The sequence below is a fragment of the Fusarium pseudograminearum genome, chromosome 2 (assembly GCF_000303195.2).
Source record: "Fusarium pseudograminearum CS3096 chromosome 2, whole genome shotgun sequence".
NCBI lineage: Eukaryota > Fungi > Ascomycota > Sordariomycetes > Hypocreales > Nectriaceae > Fusarium > Fusarium pseudograminearum.
Genome location: NC_031952.1, coordinates 1,113,210 through 1,137,202, shown reverse-complemented (window position 1 = coordinate 1,137,202; position 23,993 = coordinate 1,113,210). Strand labels below are relative to the sequence as shown.

Sequence of the window (23,993 nt, the reverse complement as noted above, 5' to 3'; positions counted from 1 at the left end):
GGATGGTGTTTGACATTGACCATCCATGACTATTTGGACAGACTTTTCTGTTGCTTCAAACCGAAAGTCATACCCGCCAATCAACTAGAGAGCCAGATCATGTTTTACTGGTTGCCAGCAACTTTCAATGAACTTGCTCGTCTCGAACGCGTGTACCTTGACAACGACGAAGACATTGGAGCAGACGGTAAATCACAATTTTGGTCGTGTGTGATCATGGACGAATGCCACGAACGAAGTATTGACGCCGACATCTTACTGGCGCCGATAAAGGAGACCCTGTACCAGCGACCGAACTTGCGCTTCGTTATCATGTCTGCAACAGTGCACACTATATACACGTCAATACTCGTGGGAGATTGCATGGTCCCCATCCCACAACCGATAGAGGCATCGGAAAGATTGCGCCTAAAGAGGATGCTTTCCTCTTTAAGGACATGGTTAATCTAGCATTCAAATGCATGTGCATTTGCATGGTCCGAAATATCGCAGATAACGCAGAGAATTATATCTCTCTTCAGACATGCGGTATCAGGTCGTCTGCACGCAACCGCGTCACTTTGCAACTCATGGCGTTGCTGTGAGTTAGATGTTGACTCGGCGGTGGTAGCAACTCAGCTTCCCAACTTCCCAATGCAAGTCAGTTCTAAGTCTAAACCATCTTTATATGACACAAGGGCAGTCGAGAGCTAGAATCCGTTGTGAGAGACATGACCCAACACGTTGGGATGGATTGATAAACGCCAGGAATGTCAATAGTTTCAATCAAAGCGCCTATCGAAAGAATTGATCAGAAAGAGCAAGCAGATTGCTTGCTCAAGAGAAAATGAAGCAGAACGAGAATCCCGATGCAGCGCAACAAGTGGAGACACAACAAAACGGTAGAAGATTTATCTGGAACCCTTGGGCGATGACACGATGATCGTGTGGCCGTTATTGGCGATAGAGTCGTCCCGACAGGACCCGCAATGGTAAACATCATACACCAGAGCGTATATATCTATGGAACAAAGATATCCGGTCCCCTTTCTGCCCGAGTTTTTTGGGATTAACAGCTGTGGAAAGCAGTAGATTTGACTCCAAAAATGAGAGATCTCGGTGGGGCGAGATCCAACTAACATCGATGCCAAAGTTACCGTGTGATCGAGTTCATCTACGACGCTGCTGAGGATGACTTCGGGAGCATTGCCGTTTGTAGCGATGATTTCTCCGAGTTCAGACGGCTCTTAGAGGTGCTTCCTGGCCTGTGAGCTACGCCGGCTCAGCGATTGATGGCATGAAGGACCATTCGATTGTTGGAACTTTTACGATATGCTTTCGGCTTAACAGCAAGAACGTATTTGAATGCGCTGGATAGGCCATGGAACATGAACTGCCACAAGGCACAAGTCCACAGATGGTGGGGGAAACCGTACGGGTGTTTCCAAGAGTCAGCCCATGCAAACGCCAGACAAACGTCAACGACTCGATGCTATGAATGACAGATCGACTGCCGGCGCTTTTATGATACGGCTCCCAGCTTAAATGCAGAAGTGCGCCAAGATGAACGACGGCGGTTATCTCGAAGACACACTTCAACATGAACACGTACCTCGACCAGGCACGCACCATGACCATAGAGATTTTCCGCTTGCCCTCGGGAATCTTGAAGGTACTTCATCACAGCCGATTGCTGGAGAATCACCAAAACATTCGTGGGTTGGGTTTCTCGCCACAATAGAGGAAACACTTCTTTTTCACCCTTCTCAATTTCCTCTTCCACCCTCCATTGCCTCGACATTATCTACCTGTCCACTCTCCAGTCCCTTGCCCAACTGCAAGGCCCTGCCAATACTGTGAGACTCTTACTAGAAGACCTCGACAATGCGTGCGCTGAACGCCTACCAGCCCGTCGTCCCAACGATTCACAGAATTTAAACACTGAGACTTGAGAAAATCAAGAATTCAAACATTCGACGACTTTGAGCATGCCAACCAGTCGACGAAAAAGGAATACTGGGCGACCAACATTCCTTGAAAACATGACAGCTTGCTTACCCTGAATCGGCCCATATCTTCCCTCATTCAACAATGAGCAGCCCAGAGGTGGCGATTACGCTCGATTGTTAGAGCCTTGCAAGGACATGGATGAGCACTGTCACGACAAGATTACCCAGAGCATTTCTCACTCGTCCACAACGATGTTCTAGCATGAAGCTTGGAAATGTCACCTACAAACAGACATTACGAAAGCTTGACAGCCATTATGAATCAAATCTTTGTCAGCTATTGTTACCATGTGTGTGACAAGGAGCGGTTATGGTTCCAGCCTATCTTGATAGAATTGCAATGGGCGTTCATGGCCTGGGACACTGCTGAACAGCAAGGCGGAATTAGACGGTTCTGAGATTCCATTGCTCCGACCACAGACCGTCTCGGACCCAAGGACGCCAACCGCCGAGAGTACAACTTACACAAGGTCCAACGTATCCGGATCTGAGATTCTCGCTGATGTTACAAGCTCCATCTCTGGTCCCACAACGAACTTATCTCGTTGTCAAGCACCTTCGTCACCCTTGGCACCTCAGCCTGACCCGACAGAGCACATCGAAAGCTTTGGTGGATTTCGGAGACTTTAAAATCTCAACCCTACAGGTCGTTGTTCTCACCTGTTGGAGTGTTTTCCGCGCCGAAGAGTGTCCATCTGCACCTAACAACCTTGACGGACAGTTGGTTGGCGCCGGGGTGATCACCGCTTTCGACCCGCGAACAGCGAAGTTGTATAACCCGATTACGCCAGCGTTTTTCGGCTGCACCAGAGTCTTTATTTCCCATGATGCTATCAAAGCTTTCCATTCCCAACGAACTTGTCCAAGCGCGCGTGCATATAGTATCTACCATCAAATGATGTCGAAAAGGGGCTGAAAGATGAATATGTCTCAACAACAGCCTATTGTAAGATATGGCCAAGCTCCACTGGGAGATGATGAGAATGATCGTCTTCAGAGGTATCACGGAACAAGAGGGCTGCTGCGTGGTGATGACGGCGTCGGCAATGATAGCGATCCTCAGAAAGAGAAGGCCAAGGCTCATACAAATCGGCCAAGTCATCCTAGTCAGGACGATCCGTCACAATGCAAGCGACAACCTCAACCAGAATCGTCAACACCATCGACACCATCAACACCAGATTCAAGATCCTTGATAGTGCACAATTCGAAGAACCAGAGTGTGACCACTATGATATGGTCATTTCAAGTAGTGCAGCTTTTGTTTCTGCCGACTTTCGCGACACCTTGGTTCTAGATTATAAAACATACCTCTACGACATTTAACCGAGATCCTTGGATATCCCCAATGGCATATAATTGCCCATTGCCCCATCCGGATGACACACACTGGAATCAATAGGGTGCGAATCTCACTCAAAGCAACCATGCTGCCTCTATCCAGAACCTACGCATGCAGGGTGAATGACCGAATCATCCGGAGGCAATACATCCATGATGTACTTCATGATCAGGGGATCCTAGCTCCAAGGTTCTTCCTCAAACATGGACGGGAGGGCAAGAACGTTTGAAGCTCAGACAATGAACCGCCCAAGCCTGAAATAGGTTCCGAAGAGGCAACCAGTCTTCTTCCATACCGGCAAGAAGGATGTTGCTTGCGAAGTCTCCAGTCATGCCGGATTTACCTCTTACCTTCGGCAATGGTAGAGCCCAACAGCCTGAATAGCCTCAATCCGAGCCGCGGACGCCATCGGCCTGGCCGAGATTGCCTTCTGGCTTCTCTGGGAGGCCAGAAAAGGCAAAAGATACTTCTGATAAATGATCGGAGAGTCTGTTGAAGCGAAGAAGACTACGGCGACCGGAGGAATCAAGGCTGGGCAAATGAAGCAGACTGGAGACGAGAATACAAAGCCTTGCAACTAGAAGGATTGACTTCAGAGATCTGCTGTAGACGCAGTCGACGCTGTTCGTGAAAGGGATGACAACGAAAGCCTGATGTTGGGCAACTCAAACCCGGAGATGGCACATCTGTTGCCGTTTTCTTTCCTCGAAACCGATACTTTCTCAATCTTCTCGTGCTTGGATATCGGTAAATGACACGGTCTTAGAATCTCCAGTCATTTACGGGAAACGAGAGACATGCTTTTGATTCCAGACAGCGGAGCACTATGCTATTACGCGCGGGTCGTTGGGTTTGATATCCCCAATCGCGAAGAACAACCCGTTCCCAGGCGACTCCGGTGGGCAAAGCTGAGACTCCAGCACCAACGACTCTAAAGGCCGAGGTAAATAGTGAAATTCGCGGCAAAGACTTGACAAGAGCCAGCATCTGAAAGCTGTATAATCTGTATCTGTCTTGAGTATCTTCTTCCGCCATATACGGAACCATCGGCTGAACCGACTTCCCTGCCCTCTCAGTCTGCTCCTGTAGCTGCTATAGAGAATCTTCGGAGCAAATCCGGATTACATCATGACCCATGATGAACTCGCAGTCATTGTGGCCAATTCCACGGTTTACACCAAGTATCATGGTGGAGAGGGACATTCGCCCGGCCGAACTGATTATGTACATGGACAAGCACATCATTCTCGCCAACGGTTACTTCAAATCAGCTTCTGAATTTGAGAACCCACAGGACCAATTGCCTTTCATGCGATTCTATTAACTGGATACATTTACCTCAACTGCAAGCACTCACGATCAGGTTGTAGTGGTCTATAGCCAGCGAAACACTTCCACGCCATCACACAAACTAGAGGGCGTTTCAATATCTGCTGCCCAATAGTTCTTATGATTGTCAATTAGGGGCCTTACAAGGAGACAGACAGAAAGAAGCTGTCGGGAATTCATCAAATTTGCGACGCTAGAGGTTCGCAGCTGTTGGTTCTTTCTAAGTGGGCATAGCCGATCCTCAACTTACCAACAAGGTCTTCTATGACCTGACGAAGAACTAAGCGAAACATTTCGGCCATTACTATATACTTTCACACCAGAGTATTGCACCCTTTATCCACAACTTAGGATAGCAAGGGCACGCCTCTCTTGGAGTACGGCCATTCGTCTACTCGGCCGCAAAGAACTCCAAAGATCGAAACGACCCATGTGGGAGATACGAGTTACCTTTTGATGATTTCCTGTCTTCTTTTTCTTGGTACTTGTCTCTGGCTGATTACCAAGTTCGAAATGCCAAATGCATTTGTAGCTGCGCACCAACAAGGGTGCTTGTACGAAGCGATCTCGCACACCCACCTAGCAACTCAACAGTACTTGCTCTTTTTGAGACATCGGCCTCAGCGATACGCTGCTGCTGTCGAACATCAACAGTTCGCCAGTACAGTATCAGACCACTTGTCAGAATTGTCAGTACCTCTGTCTGAAGAATGTCTTTACCCCTGAAGCACTAGACCAATGGTGTACGAGAGTTTTATAAGTCAATTGCTTCAGGTTTCTGTTACAACCTTGCGAGACACTTCAAAGCCTGAATCTTCATGAAAATGCTGCAGAGTTCCTTTCTGCCTTCTCTGTGTTTGTTTCAATTAATGGCATCGCCATTAGTCGCCCTAATGCTTCAGAAGCCCGCTACCTGTCAGACATCGAGAATGGCTCACTTCACATAAGTGCCAATTTCCGTCCGGCCACTCGCGATTATAGCACTTTCCACGTTTCGTGCTACGCGGGCTTGCAGGCACGTGCGAACGATGACTACCGAATCACCTCCCTGGCCATCCGGCGTCTCGGCCTTGGACCTTATCCAGGGTTACATGCTACGGTCAAACTCGCAATGGGGCTTTACGTCAAGCCAACTATCACTGTATATTTTTCGATCCGAAATCTGTCAAAGGCGTACGTATTTGCAGTACTGGTGATCCTACTGCAAAGCATCCTAGATATACCGCATATCGCAGATGTCGATAGCAAAGAGAAGCCATCTTTACTACCGCTTATGGCCCATAAGGAAAGGATATGACATGGACCCCAACAGAATCGATTGCCCATGAACATTTCATCGCTGGCCCAAATCAAATTGCGCTTGCCTTGCATTGCTGTGCAATCACAAACGCACTGTCGATGAGAAGGTTACCGCAACTACAGCCAAGTCATTGCAAGCGCAAAGGGATTTGAGACACCCGCAAATCTGGTGTCCTTGACACCAATCTACACGATTATCTCGAGAGAGCCTGGAAAGACTTCTGAAACGTTTTTAATTGCCTCATCATAGCTACGGGCTTGAACTAAGGACCTTGTACATCATTCAACTTGAGTTTACGTGTGTTCGAATTACTGCTCGTTAGAACATGCTCAAAGGTCAATCGTATCCACGCAACGCATGTCCAGTCGATTCTCCGGTTAACTCTGACAAGCTTCGGCAAGAGTTTCGACATCCGCCGCACTTTTCGTTGTCTTTTCTCTCAAATCTCACAGGGTATGGAGTATGAAGGTTCCCTCTAATTATCTGTCCAACTTGGATGCCAACCATTGGATATGCTCCCAGTCTTCTGTCCAACTTCCTTCCTCGACAAGAATCCTCATTAAGTCTTTACCTAGCCGGCCTCGGTCCTAACAACTGTCCCAGCTCGAATAATCGCTATTTTAGTGTCTCGCCGTCTTGTCGCATCTCACATCGCATATCGAATCGTTACGATCTGGGTCTACGTCTTGGATATGAGGTTCGAGTATCGTTCATCATATTACTCTTATATCTCGGATTGTATGCCTACAGACCTAGTTCAGCAAGCAGTTCTAGGCCAGTTGTTTGCCCTTAATCCCAGGGCGCGTTTTCAAGTCTTACGGACGAGATGCGTGGGATTACTGACTGACTGCACAGCAGTGCAGCAACATCAACGGCCGATCCCAGCTATTCTTTCGGGATCCAAGTCGACCACCGGTATTGACTGCGAGTATTATACAGACGTTGAGCACCGATACCTGTAGAACAAAGAGTCTGCAACGGAAGAGCGGTCGGATGCAGGTTCTCACTGGAAGACTTGGCAAACAGGCTCTTCTCGTCTTGTCATAAATTGCAATACGGTAGTGGGAAAACTGACCTGTTGACAACCGTGACGTTTCTAGCAAAGAGGGAGCTTTACACTTGCTACTATGAGCCCCAAGTTGGGGATGATGAACAGGTGTCTGACGAATGTCGTGGCAGGGAGTCAGAGAATGCTATGTCTCAAAAGAGACAGCGACAAGTGCATCTTTACGAGGACAGCGGCAGGCGAGGTAGTACTATCATACCTTTTGCCTGGAACAAGACTGAAGCGAATCGAAAGCAACCCCAAGATCGTTCTAAATCCAATACCCATTGTCGAGAGAAACATTATTTTCATCCTTCGTCAAACAAACCACATGCCCACAGAGCAACAATGTTTTTCGAGAACCACCTCATACTTGACCACCTTGTCTTTGCTCCCGAACCCAATAACGACGAAGAGCACATTGAGAACAGAATCATCAGACTTGGCGATGCGAAATGAGACCACGACGATGTCTTCCAGCCTGGGGACGGGAGCTGGGAGATTTCTAGCAAGAGCATTCTCAACATGCGACATACAACATCCATTGCCTCCGACAATGGACGAAAGGTTCTCCGGCGTTCTGCACTGCTGTACATAACCTTATGCGAGGAGTTGAGACTGCCAAAATCCCAGATCTTCGTGGGCTAGGGCAGGTAAGCTAGAATCAGTTATAGATATGAGTATGTTGCTAACATTTTTATAGAACCAAGCGCCGAAGCTCCCACCTATTCTACACCTCCTATGTCTTTTCATGGAGACAGCCACTTCCGCTTCTTGGATATCAAGTACCAAGGATGGGTTATTGTTGAGTAGGTCATCAATTCCAGCAACGAGGATTCAAGAACTGACTTGCATGCTCCCTACCAGCGAGGCGGCCTCGAGTTTGCAAGCTTCAGATCAGCCAGACACAGCCATCAGCAACATGCCTGCATACATTGATGAGATTGTTGTCCACGAGTTGGCTTCTCTGTGACGGGTGTGCTTTCTGTTGATCTTCGCAACATTGGCTGGGCCTGGCTGGGTCGCAGGCCAGGAAGATCCTCGCCCGCCGGGTCAGCTCAAGTCACGAGAATTATCTTATTTGTGGTACGTTCGCACAAGATCGAGCATATCATTAAATTCACAAGATTCTAAACTAACAACTACAGGGCCCCTCGTCAGTTCGAACATGACTGAGGATCTTGAAGCGATTCCCGAGTCAGGGTCGTCATGGGATTCGTGGCCTGACGATGATTTCCATACACAACAAGGCCAGGGCACCCTTCTCTATTCTTATCGAGACTAGTATATAGAATACCAATAGCATTCGTTACTATGACCTTTTTTGAGAGTACACCACCCTTTTGCCATGACTATGCTATGGAAGCTGCTTAATTATGGCCCTGCGAGGGACATACCACATGCCTCTGTTCTGCATCTTGTCTCCTCGCCATTCTCAAAATTGACCAGCTGCGTATAACTTGAGCTTACCTCAAGTGTGCTCAAATAAACACGATACCTTGATATGAGCTCGGTCCGTCCTGGACAAGGTCTAATGCTCGGCAGTAGAACGACAGGTTATACACTATGTCTAGCGATGGCGTTCAGAGTCTCGATGACAGACTCCAATGAGCTTGTGGAATGGATCAATAGAATTCCACGCATGTCCAACACGGCATATTTTCATATCAGTCAAGTTTTGACAGCAGACGAGTCGTCGGTGGAATGCCGGGCATACTCAGTGGCAGAGATATAGGTAGATGGGTTGGGTTGGTTATGACATCAATCTTTCAAGTGTGATGAATAAATAAAGAATTTTACCAGATTTGATTCGAGAAAAAAATATTTCAAGGGTATCTGCATATAAAGTATCTTGGCAGGGGAAGATAATTATTGATCAATTAAGTGGTATTCGGCAATCGCGAATGAATGCGCACTGTACCAGGGAACATACACAGCCTCATTAAGCAACGTTATTTAAACCACAACTCGTTTACTCTCGCATTCAACTTTATATATTACTCCGCCTTTTTCCTTCGTCTTACTCTAACAAATAAAAAAGAGCGCGATTTTTAACTCACTCCTTTCTTTTTAAAGAGGGGTTGAGGGGTGATAGACACTGGCCCATTCTCGTGGACATTACGCGGCCTTCAACGAAGATTTTGAGGCACTTACACGAGCACTCTCACTAGCACCAAACAAAACAATTTGATAACAGAATAATAAGCAATTATGGATAATATTCAGTTCAATACTAAGCTTATTACTCTAGGCAGCTAACTAACCAATTTTAAAATTAAAAACAAAAATCCTTCTTTATCGTTCTGGGTGGCGTAAGATGCCGACTCATCTAATTAGTCGTAGGCCACGCAATGCTGCGTCGCAAGCATCTCCTCACGATTCAAAAACAACACTTGAACCCGCCCCTTCTCTACATCCGACACTCTAACCACAAAGCATAACATGACATTCTTTTATTCTTCTTTTTGATTATGGAAATGGAAATATCCGTCATTGAGGCAGAGGAGAAGAGCCGCATAAAAATGACAATGCCCCCACCACTTCCTCCTGTGTTATCCACCACACACCAACACGATCTAGATGCTGCTGCTTCTTCTTCTTCAACGTCCATTCTCAACATCATAAAACCACCTGTCCCCGGTCGACGACCGAGGACTGCCCAGTCACATAATAATTCCGAGGTCTTGGTCCCGCCGTTAATTGCGGGCGCACTCGTTGCTGCTTTCGCATCTGCCCTTGCCGACGGGTTGGACAACCAACTTCTCACCCACTATTATCTCCCCGAAGAAAAGTTTCGAGTCAACATCGATAGAGTTCTGGATCGGCTATTATCAGATTTTACGTCAATGCTCTGGGATGAGCTGTGGGCTTTTTACTGCGACTCGAATCCGCATTACTCGGAGCAGATCAAGAAGCTCTTCGATGGGCCTATCTGTCAACTTATACTTATCCTCAATGGACCCGAGGCACCACGATGCATTCTTGACAAGATTGGTCCGGGTATTTCAAGACGGCCTTCGACTTGGTCAGAGGTGGCGCGGGGTATCGATCTTCCTATTGCGCTTCAGCTGCTCTGCAGTTATTATGATAGAGAGTATCCCGCTCGGTCGCCTAGGGGGTCGCCTAACGAGATTGCCGCCTCGCTTCATACCTACATCACGACAGGAACTTCTGCGAAGCACCTAATCTCCGAAATCCGAGAGACTTTAATCTCGCCGCACCATGTGCAGATGCACATGATGGAATCTGCTCTTTGGCATATCCTCATGAAACCTCCGTACCGACAACCCAGGGATGGCTTCCATGTTGTGCAGTTCAAGTTTGAATGCCAGCTACCCGGTGTACTCCAGGATGTTGGGGACCCTCAACTGTTCAAGATATGTTCTTTGGCTTCTATCACTGGAACCGCCAACGACTGCGTGTACACCACCGTATCCGAGTATGCAACCAGACAGTGGCCCAAGTGTGGTGAACTCCTCCTGGGATGCATCCAAGAAGCTGTCCAGGGAGCGTTAATGTCTAGCCGCGATGGCGATTCCTTCAACGGCATGTCTATCTGGGACGGAACCGATAACCCCTTCTTGTGTCCCGGTCTACGTCTACTACACGTCGAGGTCGAAGAAGGCTATATACGACTCACCGTGTCAGCATGGACACATACCATGATTGAGATCTTGCAACAAATGGCATGGACGTGCTCTGTCCTCAGTGCCTCACCACTTCCAGGTTCTCTTTCCGAGTCTGCGGTTCAGGTAGCCGATTGGCAGTACATGGAGGAGTCAGTCTTTGTTGAATGCAGTCTGTCGCATCGACCTGTACCAGAAGGCGACGGTGCGCCTTGGTTGAGACAGTTGGGAGGAGTTGCAATCGCAAATGGATTTCCCATACGTCACATTCGGCAGGATTTGCAGATGTCATAGTTGGGAGATGGAGAGGTTCATTACGAGATGAGACAGCGTTTAGTGCATTGTCAGATGATACCCGTTTAACAGTTTATATTAGGAAGTATTGAATGATGACAACAGCGTATGAAGATTAATCCGCAAATGCCTCTATTTCTTGATATACCCTCATTGACTCGTCTTCCTCTGGTTGGATGTCATAGATATTGTGCATTCCCAGCAGTTGGTGTAGTTTTGACGGGGTTTTATATCAACAATTAGATTCTGGCGAAAGGGTCTCATTGACGTATGAAGATGTAGTCGATTAGTGTGTTGTTGTATGTTCCTTTACAAGACAGCTTTGATGCGAAATGGCGTGATTGAATTGCTGGTATCTTGACCTCAGACTATCGAACCGATAGAACTTCTCGGTGTATCTTTCCTTGAATCCTCCAACTAGAACCATCAATTAGTTAAATACTTCTTTTTGATCAAATGACAACCAAGATTACGTACCTTGTCCTTTGTCGTGAATTAATTACCTACGCATTGAAATCTTCCTTATCCTACCCTCTGGCTCCAGGGTAGTGTCCTCCACGTCTTGGGCCATTCATTGGCACTATGATCGTATACGAAATTGGCGTGCTTATTCATCCATCCATCACGTGGGCATCGGAAATGGTGTTTAAAGTTCGCATGTGGAAAGGATCTTGCTTAGGCTTCACTTCTTGTAACGAACGGTCGGAACGACGATGGCGAAAGAAAAAAAAGACAGGCTTTACGAGCGACGCGCGTTGTGTAACAGTTTCGCTGCTGTACGGGACGAGACGAGACGAAGTCTGGCTGCGACTAAACAAACTAAAAAAAAATCGAACTATGCTAATTGGGATGGTTTTCGTATAAAGGCGATTTGATTGATTGATTGAATCGACGTCACAGTGGAAGCGAGCAGAGGAGGAGGGTTTTGGTTGGGTTGGCACAACTAGACGATATGTCAGTCTTTACATCCCAAAACCCGACACCTACTGTGTTTTTGAATCAATCCTGGTTCCGTGTTTACTGTTGGATGTTGTTCTTTGCTGGATGCAATTCCTGGACGTTGTTGCAGAGACAAGGTGGCGTATGGAGTTGGCGTCGAACTGAACTGAGCTTAATTGCTTATCGCAGTGTCATGGGATGCGTATCACGTGGGGTCTGTTGCTGGGAATGAAGTCATTTTGGTGCGTCGAGCGTATCATTAGTGAATTGCGGTTGGATTGGAGAAAGGAAATAAAGAGAAAAGACAAGGCCATGGCGAAAGGTGAGTCAAAGGGATGTTATCGTGATCAATCGTCGTCTAATTCTATTGTTCCGGCGTTCGCCTGTATGTTGATGATGATGATGATGATGGAAAAGTGGCATGCTCATTCGAATGAGCCGACTCTGCAGTGCGTGCGTACTCTAGCGAAAACGCCCTGTCGTAGGCCTGTAGCTGTATCCGTAGGGGAAGCAGGAAGGAAGCCCGAGAAACCAGGGATCAACGGCCGGGGGATCCACTCGATGTCGCCTGTTGCCAACCCCACTATCGGATGTTGACGATGGTTCGTATAAGACATGAACAATAAAAACAGAAGTGAAGCTATCTTGAGTGATAGCACAAGAATATTAGAGAATAAAACAAAGAAAAAAGATAGAAGACCATCTGGTCAGTAACGAGGCTTCACCAAATCTATGGTTGTGTATACCAAACCAAGAACGGGAGGGGGTACTCGAGATGCAATGCCCTCTTTATGTGGGAGTGACCCTCCATGTTTCCGAACAGCGTCATGGTCCATCTTGGGAGAGAGTCAGGCATTCACACGCCATCTTGGCCATGAAGCATGACGCTGGTACGATGTAAGCCTAAAAGGATAAACACATTACAGTATGTAGCCTTACTGTACTGTGTGTAGCTCTGGCTCTAGCTCTAGACCATGACCATCGGCATCGAGAGGGGAAATCCATTCCTACCCTCCTGAAAACATCCAATTGAACCATCAATCAAACTCGGCTGGGCGCAGACCTGAATCATGACCAGCCAATCGACCTACCACTTCCCCTCAGTTCCCTACCACAAGGTTTCACGCGGGCGTTCACAAAGGAGGGGGAAAGGGACTTTATGATTGATTGCAGTCTGTGTCTACCTCTTTAGTTGCAACCCTCGCATGTATCTCCTATCAATTGTCAGGTGAGTTACGCCAACGAGCGCCAAAGGCACGTATCCGCGAGCCGAAGCCTCCGGGGGACACGGACGGAGCACAAGAGGAGGGGGAGGATGGAAACAGGCGATCCCTCGTCATCGGTCATGGCTGGATCAATGTGCCAATCTTGGTTTCGTCTGTGGTGATCGACCACACTGAAGGAAGCCCCTCTTTACCTGGGATATATCGTGTCTCTGTTGTTTATTGTAGTATCTTGACTCGAGCCAATGCCTGATCTGATGTTATCTCACGGCCTACGGCGACTGCCAATTGTCCCCCATTGAATCACCTCAGTCGATTGCCGGGGGCCCATAAACGAATCGCGAGTGGGTCATATCGACAAGCTTTCCCCAGATTCTATCCTCATGATCTAGCCTCATATTGATAGCAAGCGGGTACGAGACCGGTACGTAGAGCGGGTTCCCACTTGCCTGCATTCTGATTGCGCCAGCGCTAGACCCGTTGCGTCTCCAGGTGTGGTCTGCTGAGCTTGGAGCCAGGGGCGTCACGCCTTTCGTCAGGCCAAAGTCACGCGATTATAGCGACGACTCCAAACAGCAACAAGTGGTGCAACAATCCACCATCAGTCTACCGTTTTGTTAGACAGACTGTGTACTGTATTATAGTGATCCTACCTAATGCGTGATCCTTTGCAACATTGATCAAAAGCAGAAACCGGAGCGAGGCGCAGGACCCAGGCACGGCAGACCATCTCTTAGCTGTACCCCCCTAGGTCGTGTTCGTCCCTTCCTTTCCGGGTGTAGCAGTAGGCATGAGCAGTTACTAGTTACCCCGCCCAGTCTGACGACAGCTCATTGCAAGCAATCCAAGGTGAAGAGAAGACAAAGTGAAGCATTGATGCTCAATTGTACCTGTACCTGCCTCAGGTACTCTCCGTCGGGGATGGACGACACCGAGCGGCAGGTGCGATTGCAATAAGTAACAACCACCTCCCCTCCATCTTGCCTTCTCTCCTCCTTCCCTCTCATCACACATCATCACCTACAATACAAACCAACTTCACTTACAATCTTCTGCTTTCACCCAAGAAGGTTCGTGGTCCTTCCTTTATACAACACCCATCATTCCTACCAATATCACTAACACTCACTTCTCTTGCAGCAGAATCAGCTACAGCAACAACTAGATCTACTCGATCAACCACCAAAACCCCCAACCATCATGACGGAACCACTTTCCAAGGTCGACTCAGCTGTCCAAGGTCTCTCAAGCTCACCCCCCAAGGAGGAGAAGAAGACGCGGCGACAAAGTTCAGCAGCAGCACCTGGTGTCTACAACGTCAATGACCTCGGTAAGTTGTCTCTCATAGCTCCTTCCGATATCGGAAAATATGGCATGATAGCCTCACAAGACTTGTTTACTGACCTGTTACTGTAGAGGCCGAGGGAATTGAACTTGAGCTCGCCCCCGAGACTCAAAAGACTGGATGGTAAGCAATTGACCCTTGATGTCGTCGACCCCGCATTTCGACTACGAGATTACCATCTATCGAGGCGGCCACTGACCCGTCCAACAGGAAAATCAACAAGAGCTCTAGCACAGTAGAGGATGCTGCTATCCTCAAGCTTCACCTCACGAAACCGCCTGTCAAGAGAATTACCCTTCACTTCCCATTAGGAATGGAGGTGCAGGCACGAAATCTCAAGGGTGTAACAATCAAGGATGCCCTTGATGCCATCCACAAGCCGTACAAGAAGCGGGTATGTTTTGCAACACTTGTCACGCGACATTGGCACATACTGACATCCCCAGGCCGATGATGAGCTCGACAAGCCCTACCTCGCTGGTTTCGAGTGGGACAAGGAAGAGTCATGGACCCGACTTATTGTTCACACCCAGGCTCAGCCCACATCCACAACATTGGACGGCCCTTCGGGTGGCGGCGGCAAGAAGAAGAAGAACAAGAAGAACGAGGAATAATCTCTCTCGGCAACCATGATATATCTTCCAATACTTCCTATAATTCTTGTTCGTTTCGCTGGTTTCGTTGCGAGTCGGCGCTCGGGATATTGCGTCTAGATATTCTCGGTCCGGTCATATTTTGCGCGATTGCTGGAAGCATCGCCTGTACTCCTCTACTGATAGTTGTCATCGCTGGTCGATTCGGTCGGCGTTTCAAGGTTCCATGATGTCATGGCTCCTTTACATAATATACATCTCCAAACAATATGTCTGATTATATATGATGTGCTCATGTGTTTATCTGCTTTGCTTCCTTTGATTCCGACCCCAGCTGTTGATCCCAGACCCACCACGACCTCACTTACCCCGCGATGATGATGTTAGCTTGGTGAACTTGTACCTGAATCAGTGAACTAGGATTAGTAACATAAACTCAATTTGGACATTTGACAAGAAGTTGATTTGTTATCAATCTCTGACTTCCGATCATATGCGACAAAATGGCCTGTCACGGAACCTTTTGTCGTTACGGGGTAACATTCTCACCTCTCAACATCAGCGGAATCAACGCGCCATGATTTCCGGCTAACGTCGGGCCGTGACACCATATAGATGCGGAATCGGAATTGCAATTGCGATGCAGCGGCTTACACGGCTATACTGAGCGTCGTCATACGTCGTTGAAACAAGGGGACTTTCTTAAGCCGTCAGAACACAGTTATAATCATCCTTATTCCCACTCTCATTCATCAAACAAACTTGTTTAGTTGAGTACTCAAACTAGACTGTTATCATGCCCATCACAACCTTTGATCTCAAGGAGAAATACCGTTATCAGAATGGCTTCAACTGCGATTTAGAGTGAGTATCACATGCCAAACCTCTCTTCCATGAACCCCGACTGACAAATTCCAGATCTGAAGCTGTTGAGGGTGCTTTGCCCATCGGCCATAACTCCCCTCAGAAGCCACCATTCGGCCTCTACGCTGAAAAGCTCTCCGGAACAGCTTTTACAGCTCCGCGACACGAAAACAAGCAAACATGGCTCTACCGTGTCCTTCCCTCTTGCTCTCATCCTCCATACAAGGCTGATACACAAGCTGCCAGCGAGGATAACAAGACCCTCGACGGCGCCAAGGATGCAAAGTTGCACTATATCCCTAACCAGCTCCGATGGGACCCCTTTGATCATAATGAAGCCAAGGATCAGGACTTTGTCACTGGCCTGAGACTTGTTGCTGGGGCCGGAGATCCCACACTGAAGGAGGGGTTGGGTATGTATATTTATGCAGCCGGGAAGAGTATGGATGAGAAGTCAGCTTTTTATTCTGCCGATGGTGATCTTCTCATCGTTGCGCAAGAAGGCGCTCTTGATATCCGCACGGAATTCGGATGGTTGCTCGTCAGACCCATGGAGATCGCCGTCATCCCCCGAGGCGTAAAGTATCAGGTCCATCTTCCCTCCGGCCCAGCCCGTGGCTACGCTCTGGAACTATACCAAGGCCACTTCAACCTCCCCGAGCTTGGCCCCATTGGTTCTAACGGTCTAGCCAACTCCCGAGACTTCCAATCCCCTGTTGCATGCTTCAGCGAGGACTTTGGAGCTACAGCCATGGAGGGATCAAGCAAGTACACCGTGTCTGTCAAGTTTAACAACAACCTCTTCAAGACGGTGCAGGCCCACACACCCTTTGATGTTGTAGCATGGCATGGAAACTACTACCCTTACAAGTACGATCTCGGCCGCTTCAACACCATCGGCAGCATCTCCTTCGACCACCCCGACCCATCCATCTTTACCGTTCTATCTGCACCGACAAACACCCCTGGCACAGCAGTTGCAGATTTTGTTATCTTTCCCCCGCGCTGGCTCGTCGGTGAAGATACATTCCGTCCCCCATGGTACCACCGCAACACGATGAGTGAGTTCATGGGCTTGATCCAGGGCGGCTACGATGCGAAGAAGGGTGGTGCCGGAGGTTTCGTGCCTGGCGGTGCGAGTCTGCATAATGTCATGAGCGGCCACGGTCCTGATGCAGAGAGCTACGAGGGTGCGCGCAACGCAGAACTCAAGCCTGTCAAGGTTGGGGCAGGAAGTTGCGCATTCATGTTTGAGAGTTGTTTGATGGTTGGTGTGACGCAATGGGGATTGAGGACGTGTCAGAAGGTCCAAGAGGGATATAATGAGGAGAGTTGGGGAGGAGTCAAGAACTTCTGGAAGATGCCTGAGGGGCTCAAGGTGAAGTCACACTTGCTGTAACGAAGATATAAAATTGGTGCTGATAGTTTAACGAATCGCAAATGGTAATCCAGGTCTATTGTCCACCAGTCCTTAGAACAAGGTTCGAAGGCATCTCCCTATCCTTGAATTCCTCATCCATCTCATAAACCGTCTCTTCACCATCTGGTTTGAACCCTTGCTGCAAGTACACCAAACGTCCCATACTAGATCCCTCAGTGACGCACTCAAGATTTCCTCTCTTCACAGCCTCATCAAGTCCCCACTGGACCAACTTCGTCGCAAGACCTCTTCTCTGAAATTTGGGATCCACGGCGCAAACATCCATAACAAAGACCGCTGGGGGCGAAGCGGTAGCTTTCTCCCTGATGATCTCGCCCCGACGCCCAAACAGCGATTTATCCGCCTGCGCAAGAAACCTTTGCTCAGTTTTATTCCCAGGATACAAATCCTCCAAAAAGGAACCTTTTGTGATATCACCAGGTTCATCGCCCCAGCCTTCCACAACAGAGAACTGATGCCAGATTGCCATTCCAGCGATGGTGCCGTTTACGGTGGCTTTGATATAGACAATGTTGGGTTTCCCGTCGCGGTTTTGAGTAACAGAGTTAAACCGGTCAACTAGACGCTGAACGCAAGCTTTTTCGCCTTCGGGTGTGTCCCAGCCTGGGTTGAAGGCGATCCAGACTGCATCGTTGACTTGCTGGCCAAAGGCGTTGGCTTGGGCTCTGAAACAGCCTTCAAAATCAGCTGGATTGGTGATGGGTTCGATGCGGATATCTTCCGTGGTGGCCATTTTGGAATGAGGTTATGGGTAGATGGTGATAATGAAAATGAGACGAGTTGAGATTGAAGGATGTATTTATATTTTTCGGTGAGTAAACATGAGAAGTTGGTTTCATGGCGATTGAGGCATTAGTTCTAAACTGCTGAGTGCATGATAGTGGACCAGGATTCCACTTCTTCTTCGCCCCGTGGGGGTGTGTTGGCCTACCCCGGTATGGATCGATAGGCTATGGAGAAGCAGGAATCTCTACTTTACTCAATTAAGGGACGAATTAATTTGGTCAATTTATCGTGTCTATGGCCTGCTTTTGCGCTGTACATTTCTTGTCTCCCAGACTGCGATCCTATGCTTTCGGTGTGAATGGCCATCTTGGGATAGCTTCAACCTCTTTGCGGAGGTCTTTGTTCGGTGTGAGTCATCATGTACATAAGGGGTGGTGCTGTACCAGCAGTTGGAACCTTTCTATGAGATAGCTGGTGCATCTGTAGGAACCATTGGAAAATGCCATACTCGGCATAGAAAGACTCCTAGCGTATGATAGAACGTTGGCCTCGATAGTTGAGGGTACAAAGTAAACAGCTTAGAAGTCCAATCCGGATCCCATCAATGGCCTTTAAATTTCCTCTCTTATGCTTCCTCGTCGTAACACTCCTATTTTACCCCATTTTCTTCATCGAAATAGTATCCATTGTCGACGTCGTAGTCTGGACCAGCATAGTTATTCTCCTCTCCCTAGCAGTAAGAATCATACCCTGTTACAAATATCCGCCACAGCCATAATCTTGCTCACCGTAACTATTTCCACCTTCGTTATAATTAGTCTGATTATCTAGCTAACTCGTTATTCGACGGGACATGTTATCAAAAGAGACTATATCATCACCTTCGCTTTCGTCGTCCGACTCGTGGTCATCTTCTGCTTCTGAACATTCTTCAGAGTGCTCAGACAGTTATAGTGTACCCAGGTAATAGTCTTCCGTATGATAGGAAGGCTAAACAGCTACTTCAGCGTGTTTCCCACCAACATGACAGGAAACGTAAGAATGTCACCACACTAGTTTCATAATTAATTTGGAATTCTTATCCGTCACATGTGCACAGTTATCCTGTGTTATTGGAAAATGTTGGGGGCCGGATTGATTTCTGCCAATACTCTACGGTGGTAGCCTTTCAAGTTTCCTTTCCTCTGGGGATTTGTTTCGAAATGGAAAAAAATTCATTCGTTACTATTATCAAGACATTCGTGAGCCCTTTACCTTCTCACAATGATACCCAATCTTGTTCTTCAACAACTTCTAAAAGAACTTGGGGGCCAATTTTATTCTCTTTCCTGACCATTGGCCAGCCTTTAAAAGACTCCGAGATTAGCGCGAGCCTTATTTGAACCCCATGTCGACATGCAACGTCTCTGACCCTTTATATCAATATGGGGGCCAAAAGGTTCAGTCTCATGGTAAGTTGCATATGGTTTCTCATAAGCTGAAAGTTCAGACCCAATCCTTAGGGTATCAGAATAATTGACTGCTAGAAGCATAAGAGACAAAATCAGTAGGGCAGCTTATGCCACTTAGACTATACTTCTTAGACTACTTAGTTCAATGCCCTAAAACTTAGGAGGCCAACTTTTCTACTACCCACTAGCCAGTTACAACGCCGAGTCTGTTGTAAGCACTTGTACAAAAGGTAGATTTAGAGTGTTGTTGTGCTGTTGATGGTTTCAGCAACCGCTGGCATTAAGAGTGTGTATGCGATATGTCACTGCTGCCGTGTTTCTGGAAGATCATGTCAACATTTAGAAATGGATGTTCCGTGTATGTGCCAGAGAAATAAAGAGACAGTGGTCTGTCGTGCGGGCGTTTATGGCAGAGTGTCTGGTCAGTTGAGACTTGGATGCTCAATAGTGTTTCTTTGGATAGCCGCCTCAAGATGCATAGAACTGTAGGGGGTCTCCAAAACTGGGTATTTGATTGATCTACCAATCCCTTTTGTATCATGAGCCAGATTCCTCGCCGTATAGAACCCAGACGTCCATGATTACATCTGTCCAGAGATGCGGGATCTTCCCTCCTACAAAGACTCCCGTCTTTCATCCCACGGAACAAATGTCCCATACATAACCGCCCTCTCCTGATCCGCGTCGACTTCACTCGCCTCAACCTTCCAGACGATAACAGCTCTGACGAATCCAAAGAACGCAAGTCCCCACATCAACACATTACTACCCATCAGCACACCCTTGACGCTGCGGCTCTCCTCCTGAAAGCACCGCGTCCAGAGGACGAAGCTTGCAACAGTAGTGGCAACGAGGATGAGTGATTCGAGGTAGAGAAGCGCCACGGATGACAAGAGCTTGATTTCGTGGATGATGAGGCTTGTTGCACAGAGGAGGAGAACGACAACGAGACTCGGGTCCGCAAATTTCCACAGCCTACAAATTGTCAAAAAGGGGGCGATGGAGTTGGGAACAGAAGTAAACTTACCAATTGTCAAAGTCGTTACCAGGCTCATTCTCCTTCCAAACAGTAATCCACATCAAAGCGCTAAAAACACCCAGTGTCACAGCAAACTGTAACGCGAGCACGAGGCCATGTATGACAGAACTAACCACCCACTTCCCCTCGACGCGCAGAATCGTCACCGGCACATGACCACCATCGTAACTGTGTCTCTTTGTCGTAGAATTCTCCCCCCAGGTACGATTCTCACACTCCTCCTCGCCCTCGTCTTCCTCTTCGCTGACCCACGGGGGGAACGGTGTCAGGGGCGGCGATCCTCCTCGTTCGAGGGTGGTGGGAGGACGAACAGTCAGAGCGGATTCAGCTCGCGCTTCGGAGTGCATGGAGCCATAGTCGATGGAACTGGGCGATGGACGAGATACGGAGATGTTGCGGTGGTGTTGTTGGTGGTGAGGAACTGCTGATGCGCTGCGTGGTAAAAGGTCGGGAGAGAAAAGGCTCGAATGCGTTGAACGCGTTGCGGAGGAGGGCTTGGCGGGAGATGTTATGCTTCGTTGCGGATGATTTTGATGCTGCGCACGTTCGGGGGAGAGAGATAGAGTGAGTGCGCTTGCGCGAGCGCTTCTCTTTTTTCCAAGAGTTCGAGAGGCGTCTCGAGGTGGAAGCTCCATGTTGTAGACCGCGATACGTATCAAAGGGAGTGTGAAGGAGGAAGAATGATTGCTAAGAATGTGGTAGAAATAAAATGATAAAAATTACAGGTGGACGTGAAGTGAATGGAATTGAGAAATTGGCAGTGTTAGGCACTGGCAACCACTGACACCAGCACAACCTCAAAAGGACCATCACGACCCAAGGACTATGGCACCCAATTGACCAGACCACAAGTGTGACATCCTTTTTAACTTTTGTGTATCCTTGCAACGCTGATCGAGTGTCACCAAAATTGTTCTTTGTTCCAGATCAAGTATCGACACCGGATCAAACTGCCGAGGGAAACATCAACATCGATCGAAGTGGCTGCAAGGGACATTTCTTTGTTTAGGTTAGATTGACTAAAGTAGTTGGTATCATAAGCCTCGTTCCTTATTCCTACAGAGAATGTTCGATCAACCATGCGCCATCCCACAAACTGCCCAGTGTCCGTCTTTGATCCCAATGCCATATCCATCAAACGCCGATAATCTCGATATGCAGCATCGCTGTACAAGGTACCCCGTTACTCAAGACTCATTCGTGCCTCGTCGCCAATTCCCCATTGTCCCCCAGGCCTACCTTGTTTCTGAATCTCCAAAGCCAACTCCGCACCTAAGGCATCGGCGTCATCGTCGTTGTACAGGCTGCTCGTCCTACTGGTTCTACTGTCTCGTCTGGTACGTTCCTTATTATCCGCTCCAGGTCGGTCAGTAGCTCGTTTTCGCAGAAAAGGCGACCGAAGGAAAGATTTTGAGGATGTCGAGTGTACTGACAAGGAATCGTCTGCTGCTTTGGAGCTTGCGTCATCGTTACTGGTGTCCTCTGCTTGTGCTTCAGCGCTTCGTGTCGATACCATTGCTTCGTTACTGGCGTATGGTTGAGATCGTAGTTTCGCTACTGCTGGAGATTCCTTGACGTCTTTCTCGCCATCCTTGGAGTCTTCCTTCTGATCAACCTCGACAAGTTCAGCATCGCGGTACCACTTTCTTCTCCTTGTCCATCGACCCCAGCCATCTGCACCTCTTTGACCATGCTGCCACTACAAATACGTTAGTAACAGAAGACCATAGCTACTCAGCAGGTTTGCTTACCTTGTTATCATAAAAGATCCACCCATTCTTCCCCTCATTCCCATCGTAGTCTATCGGGCCACTCTCATCAGACACGCCGTCAACACGCCAGCGACTCCCAGGCACCCATCTCCATTCCATATGGCTTCCGTCTAATACATCGGGTAGTTCAAAGTCATCCTTGGTAGGCACCGAGTTGTTGTGATCATCTGTCCATGCCGCTCGTTCATATGCAAATAGATTATTAGTCCATCCCAAACCGATCCATCGTCTCTGGTTCTCGTATATGATAAAAGTGAACTTAACACCTGCGGTCTTCCCTGTAACGTTCCTGCGGTTTGTTTGGAAACTTGTCGCTTTCCCGAGGGCCTTGGTAAGTTCCGAATCGCCTTGCTGAGCGACACGATCGGCGCCCTTCTTAGAGGCCTTGGCCAAGTCCTTTCGGAAGGGCTGTTCGGGAGTGTCAAAATGGAGACCGGTAATACCGGCAGCGAGTCTCCGAACTGTGGAGCTTCTCCAGAGAATGGCCCGTGATACTCGGAGAACCCTTGCATGCCAAGTCAGGATGATGGTTCCAGCCACTAGTATTACACGTCTGGTGGTGACGACTCTCCACGGCGGAACAGTAAGCGCAATCCAAATAGGCGTGATGATAAGCAGTCGCATAAAGATGACTGTCAGCGCTGGTCGCGTAGTAGCACTGATGGCGGTTGTTTGGGTGCTTAGAAAATCCGTCATGTCGAGCAAAGGCTCCATGAGAACATTACATCTTCCTGTAAGCTGTTTGAGAGTTTCGACGATCTCGTCTAGTGTCTTTTGATGTTTCGTGTTGGTGACCTCGGAATTTCCTCTAACATGTTTCGACTGTTTCTCGCCGGCGTTTGCCTTGCCGTTCTGCTGGCTACTTTCGCCAGCATTTTGGTTTGCTCCCTTTGTACCAGCGTTCTGGCTCCGGGATTCAGTCCACCCACTACTACTGAGGGGACTGTATCTCCGTCCGTACATGCCGGCAATGAGGGCCACTCCGACCAGGACAGGGCCGGCCCACGTTATTACTACATCGCCATACAGAACAACCGCCCAGAAGAAGGACAATAGTAGAAAGCTCTGCCAGGGATCTCCAGTGCTCCATGTGAGGAGTCCGGCGAGTGTATTCAAGGGAAGGAGGAAAGGATGGCTGTAGGCGAGGGCGCGGGTGATTTGAGGAGGAGTAGCGAGGAGCAGGGGGCTCTTTTGGTGGACGAGGATGGTCGATCGTCGTGAGGATCTGGAGGGAGTATTCGCAGAGAGTGTTACGGGGGAGAAGCTGGCAAAAGTCGGGGGTGCGCCAGTGTTCGAAGATTGAGGCTCGTATGAGGGAGGTGATGCGCCGTGAGACGCATCGTCGCGGGAAGACATGGGTGACGGTGCAAGATGCGACAGCCACGGGGTATCCTGGAAGAGAGCTGAGGTTAACTAACAAACAAGCGGTGTATTGTTGATGGAGTCAGTTTGAGAGGGTATCGATATGTGTTGCAGGGCAATTTGCCCTTCTGCTGAACTGCCGCGTCGCGACGTCAGAGGGTCAAGTCTAGAGTCGCAAAAAGGTAAGACCAGACAAGGTCATGGAGTGGAGGAAGATGGGGTAAGTTATGTCATGGGGCGCCACTTTTAGCGGCTGCCTGCCTGTCCGCCCTTGTAGCTGTAGAAGGGGAGAATAAAGACACGCGAGCAAGAGA

General features: G+C 48.4%; 9 protein-coding genes across 9 annotated transcripts, besides 2 other annotated features; 6 read left to right on the top strand and 3 right to left on the bottom strand.

Annotated features, from left to right (window-relative positions):
• Positions 1–2,913: 2,913 nt before the first annotated feature.
• On the top strand, positions 2,914–3,285 carry FPSE_08974 (uncharacterized protein; the record flags this gene model as incomplete). The annotated part of the gene is made up of 1 exon (XM_009262091.1): positions 2,914–3,285. The coding sequence occupies one exon, from the start codon at positions 2,914–2,916 to the stop codon at positions 3,283–3,285; it is 372 nt and encodes a 123-aa protein (XP_009260366.1).
• A 4,244-nt stretch (positions 3,286–7,529) lies between these two features.
• FPSE_08973 (uncharacterized protein) lies at positions 7,530–8,289 on the top strand (the record flags this gene model as incomplete). Its single annotated transcript, XM_009262090.1, has 5 exons — positions 7,530–7,594; positions 7,638–7,657; positions 7,708–7,813; positions 8,038–8,090; positions 8,153–8,289. 5 exons carry the CDS (start codon positions 7,530–7,532, stop codon positions 8,287–8,289), a joined length of 381 nt encoding a protein of 126 aa, XP_009260365.1.
• Positions 7,714–7,756: a repeat region.
• Positions 8,290–9,526: 1,237 nt separating the features above from the next.
• On the top strand, positions 9,527–10,924 carry FPSE_08972 (uncharacterized protein; the record flags this gene model as incomplete). The annotated part of the gene is made up of 1 exon (XM_009262089.1): positions 9,527–10,924. One exon carries the CDS (start codon positions 9,527–9,529, stop codon positions 10,922–10,924), a length of 1,398 nt encoding a protein of 465 aa, XP_009260364.1.
• A 1,326-nt stretch (positions 10,925–12,250) lies between these two features.
• Positions 12,251–12,274: a microsatellite.
• Positions 12,275–14,286: 2,012 nt separating this feature from the next.
• Positions 14,287–15,045, top strand: FPSE_08971 (uncharacterized protein; the record flags this gene model as incomplete). Its single annotated transcript, XM_009262088.1, has 4 exons — positions 14,287–14,416; positions 14,503–14,554; positions 14,642–14,825; positions 14,878–15,045. The coding sequence occupies 4 exons, from the start codon at positions 14,287–14,289 to the stop codon at positions 15,043–15,045; spliced, it is 534 nt and encodes a 177-aa protein (XP_009260363.1).
• A 775-nt stretch (positions 15,046–15,820) lies between these two features.
• FPSE_08970 (uncharacterized protein) lies at positions 15,821–17,287 on the top strand (the record flags this gene model as incomplete). The annotated part of the gene is made up of 2 exons (XM_009262087.1): positions 15,821–15,888; positions 15,943–17,287. The coding sequence occupies 2 exons, from the start codon at positions 15,821–15,823 to the stop codon at positions 17,285–17,287; spliced, it is 1,413 nt and encodes a 470-aa protein (XP_009260362.1).
• A 55-nt stretch (positions 17,288–17,342) lies between these two features.
• FPSE_08969 (uncharacterized protein) lies at positions 17,343–18,062 on the bottom strand (the record flags this gene model as incomplete). The annotated part of the gene is made up of 1 exon (XM_009262086.1): positions 17,343–18,062. The coding sequence occupies one exon, from the start codon at positions 18,060–18,062 to the stop codon at positions 17,343–17,345; it is 720 nt and encodes a 239-aa protein (XP_009260361.1).
• A 1,380-nt stretch (positions 18,063–19,442) lies between these two features.
• FPSE_08968 (uncharacterized protein) lies at positions 19,443–19,849 on the top strand (the record flags this gene model as incomplete). Its single annotated transcript, XM_009262085.1, has 3 exons — positions 19,443–19,506; positions 19,695–19,717; positions 19,775–19,849. The coding sequence occupies 3 exons, from the start codon at positions 19,443–19,445 to the stop codon at positions 19,847–19,849; spliced, it is 162 nt and encodes a 53-aa protein (XP_009260360.1).
• Positions 19,850–20,120: 271 nt separating this feature from the next.
• Positions 20,121–21,180, bottom strand: FPSE_08967 (uncharacterized protein; the record flags this gene model as incomplete). The annotated part of the gene is made up of 2 exons (XM_009262084.1): positions 20,121–20,481; positions 20,534–21,180. 2 exons carry the CDS (start codon positions 21,178–21,180, stop codon positions 20,121–20,123), a joined length of 1,008 nt encoding a protein of 335 aa, XP_009260359.1.
• A 548-nt stretch (positions 21,181–21,728) lies between these two features.
• On the bottom strand, positions 21,729–23,673 carry FPSE_08966 (uncharacterized protein; the record flags this gene model as incomplete). The annotated part of the gene is made up of 2 exons (XM_009262083.1): positions 21,729–22,244; positions 22,297–23,673. The coding sequence occupies 2 exons, from the start codon at positions 23,671–23,673 to the stop codon at positions 21,729–21,731; spliced, it is 1,893 nt and encodes a 630-aa protein (XP_009260358.1).
• Positions 23,674–23,993: the final 320 nt, after the last annotated feature.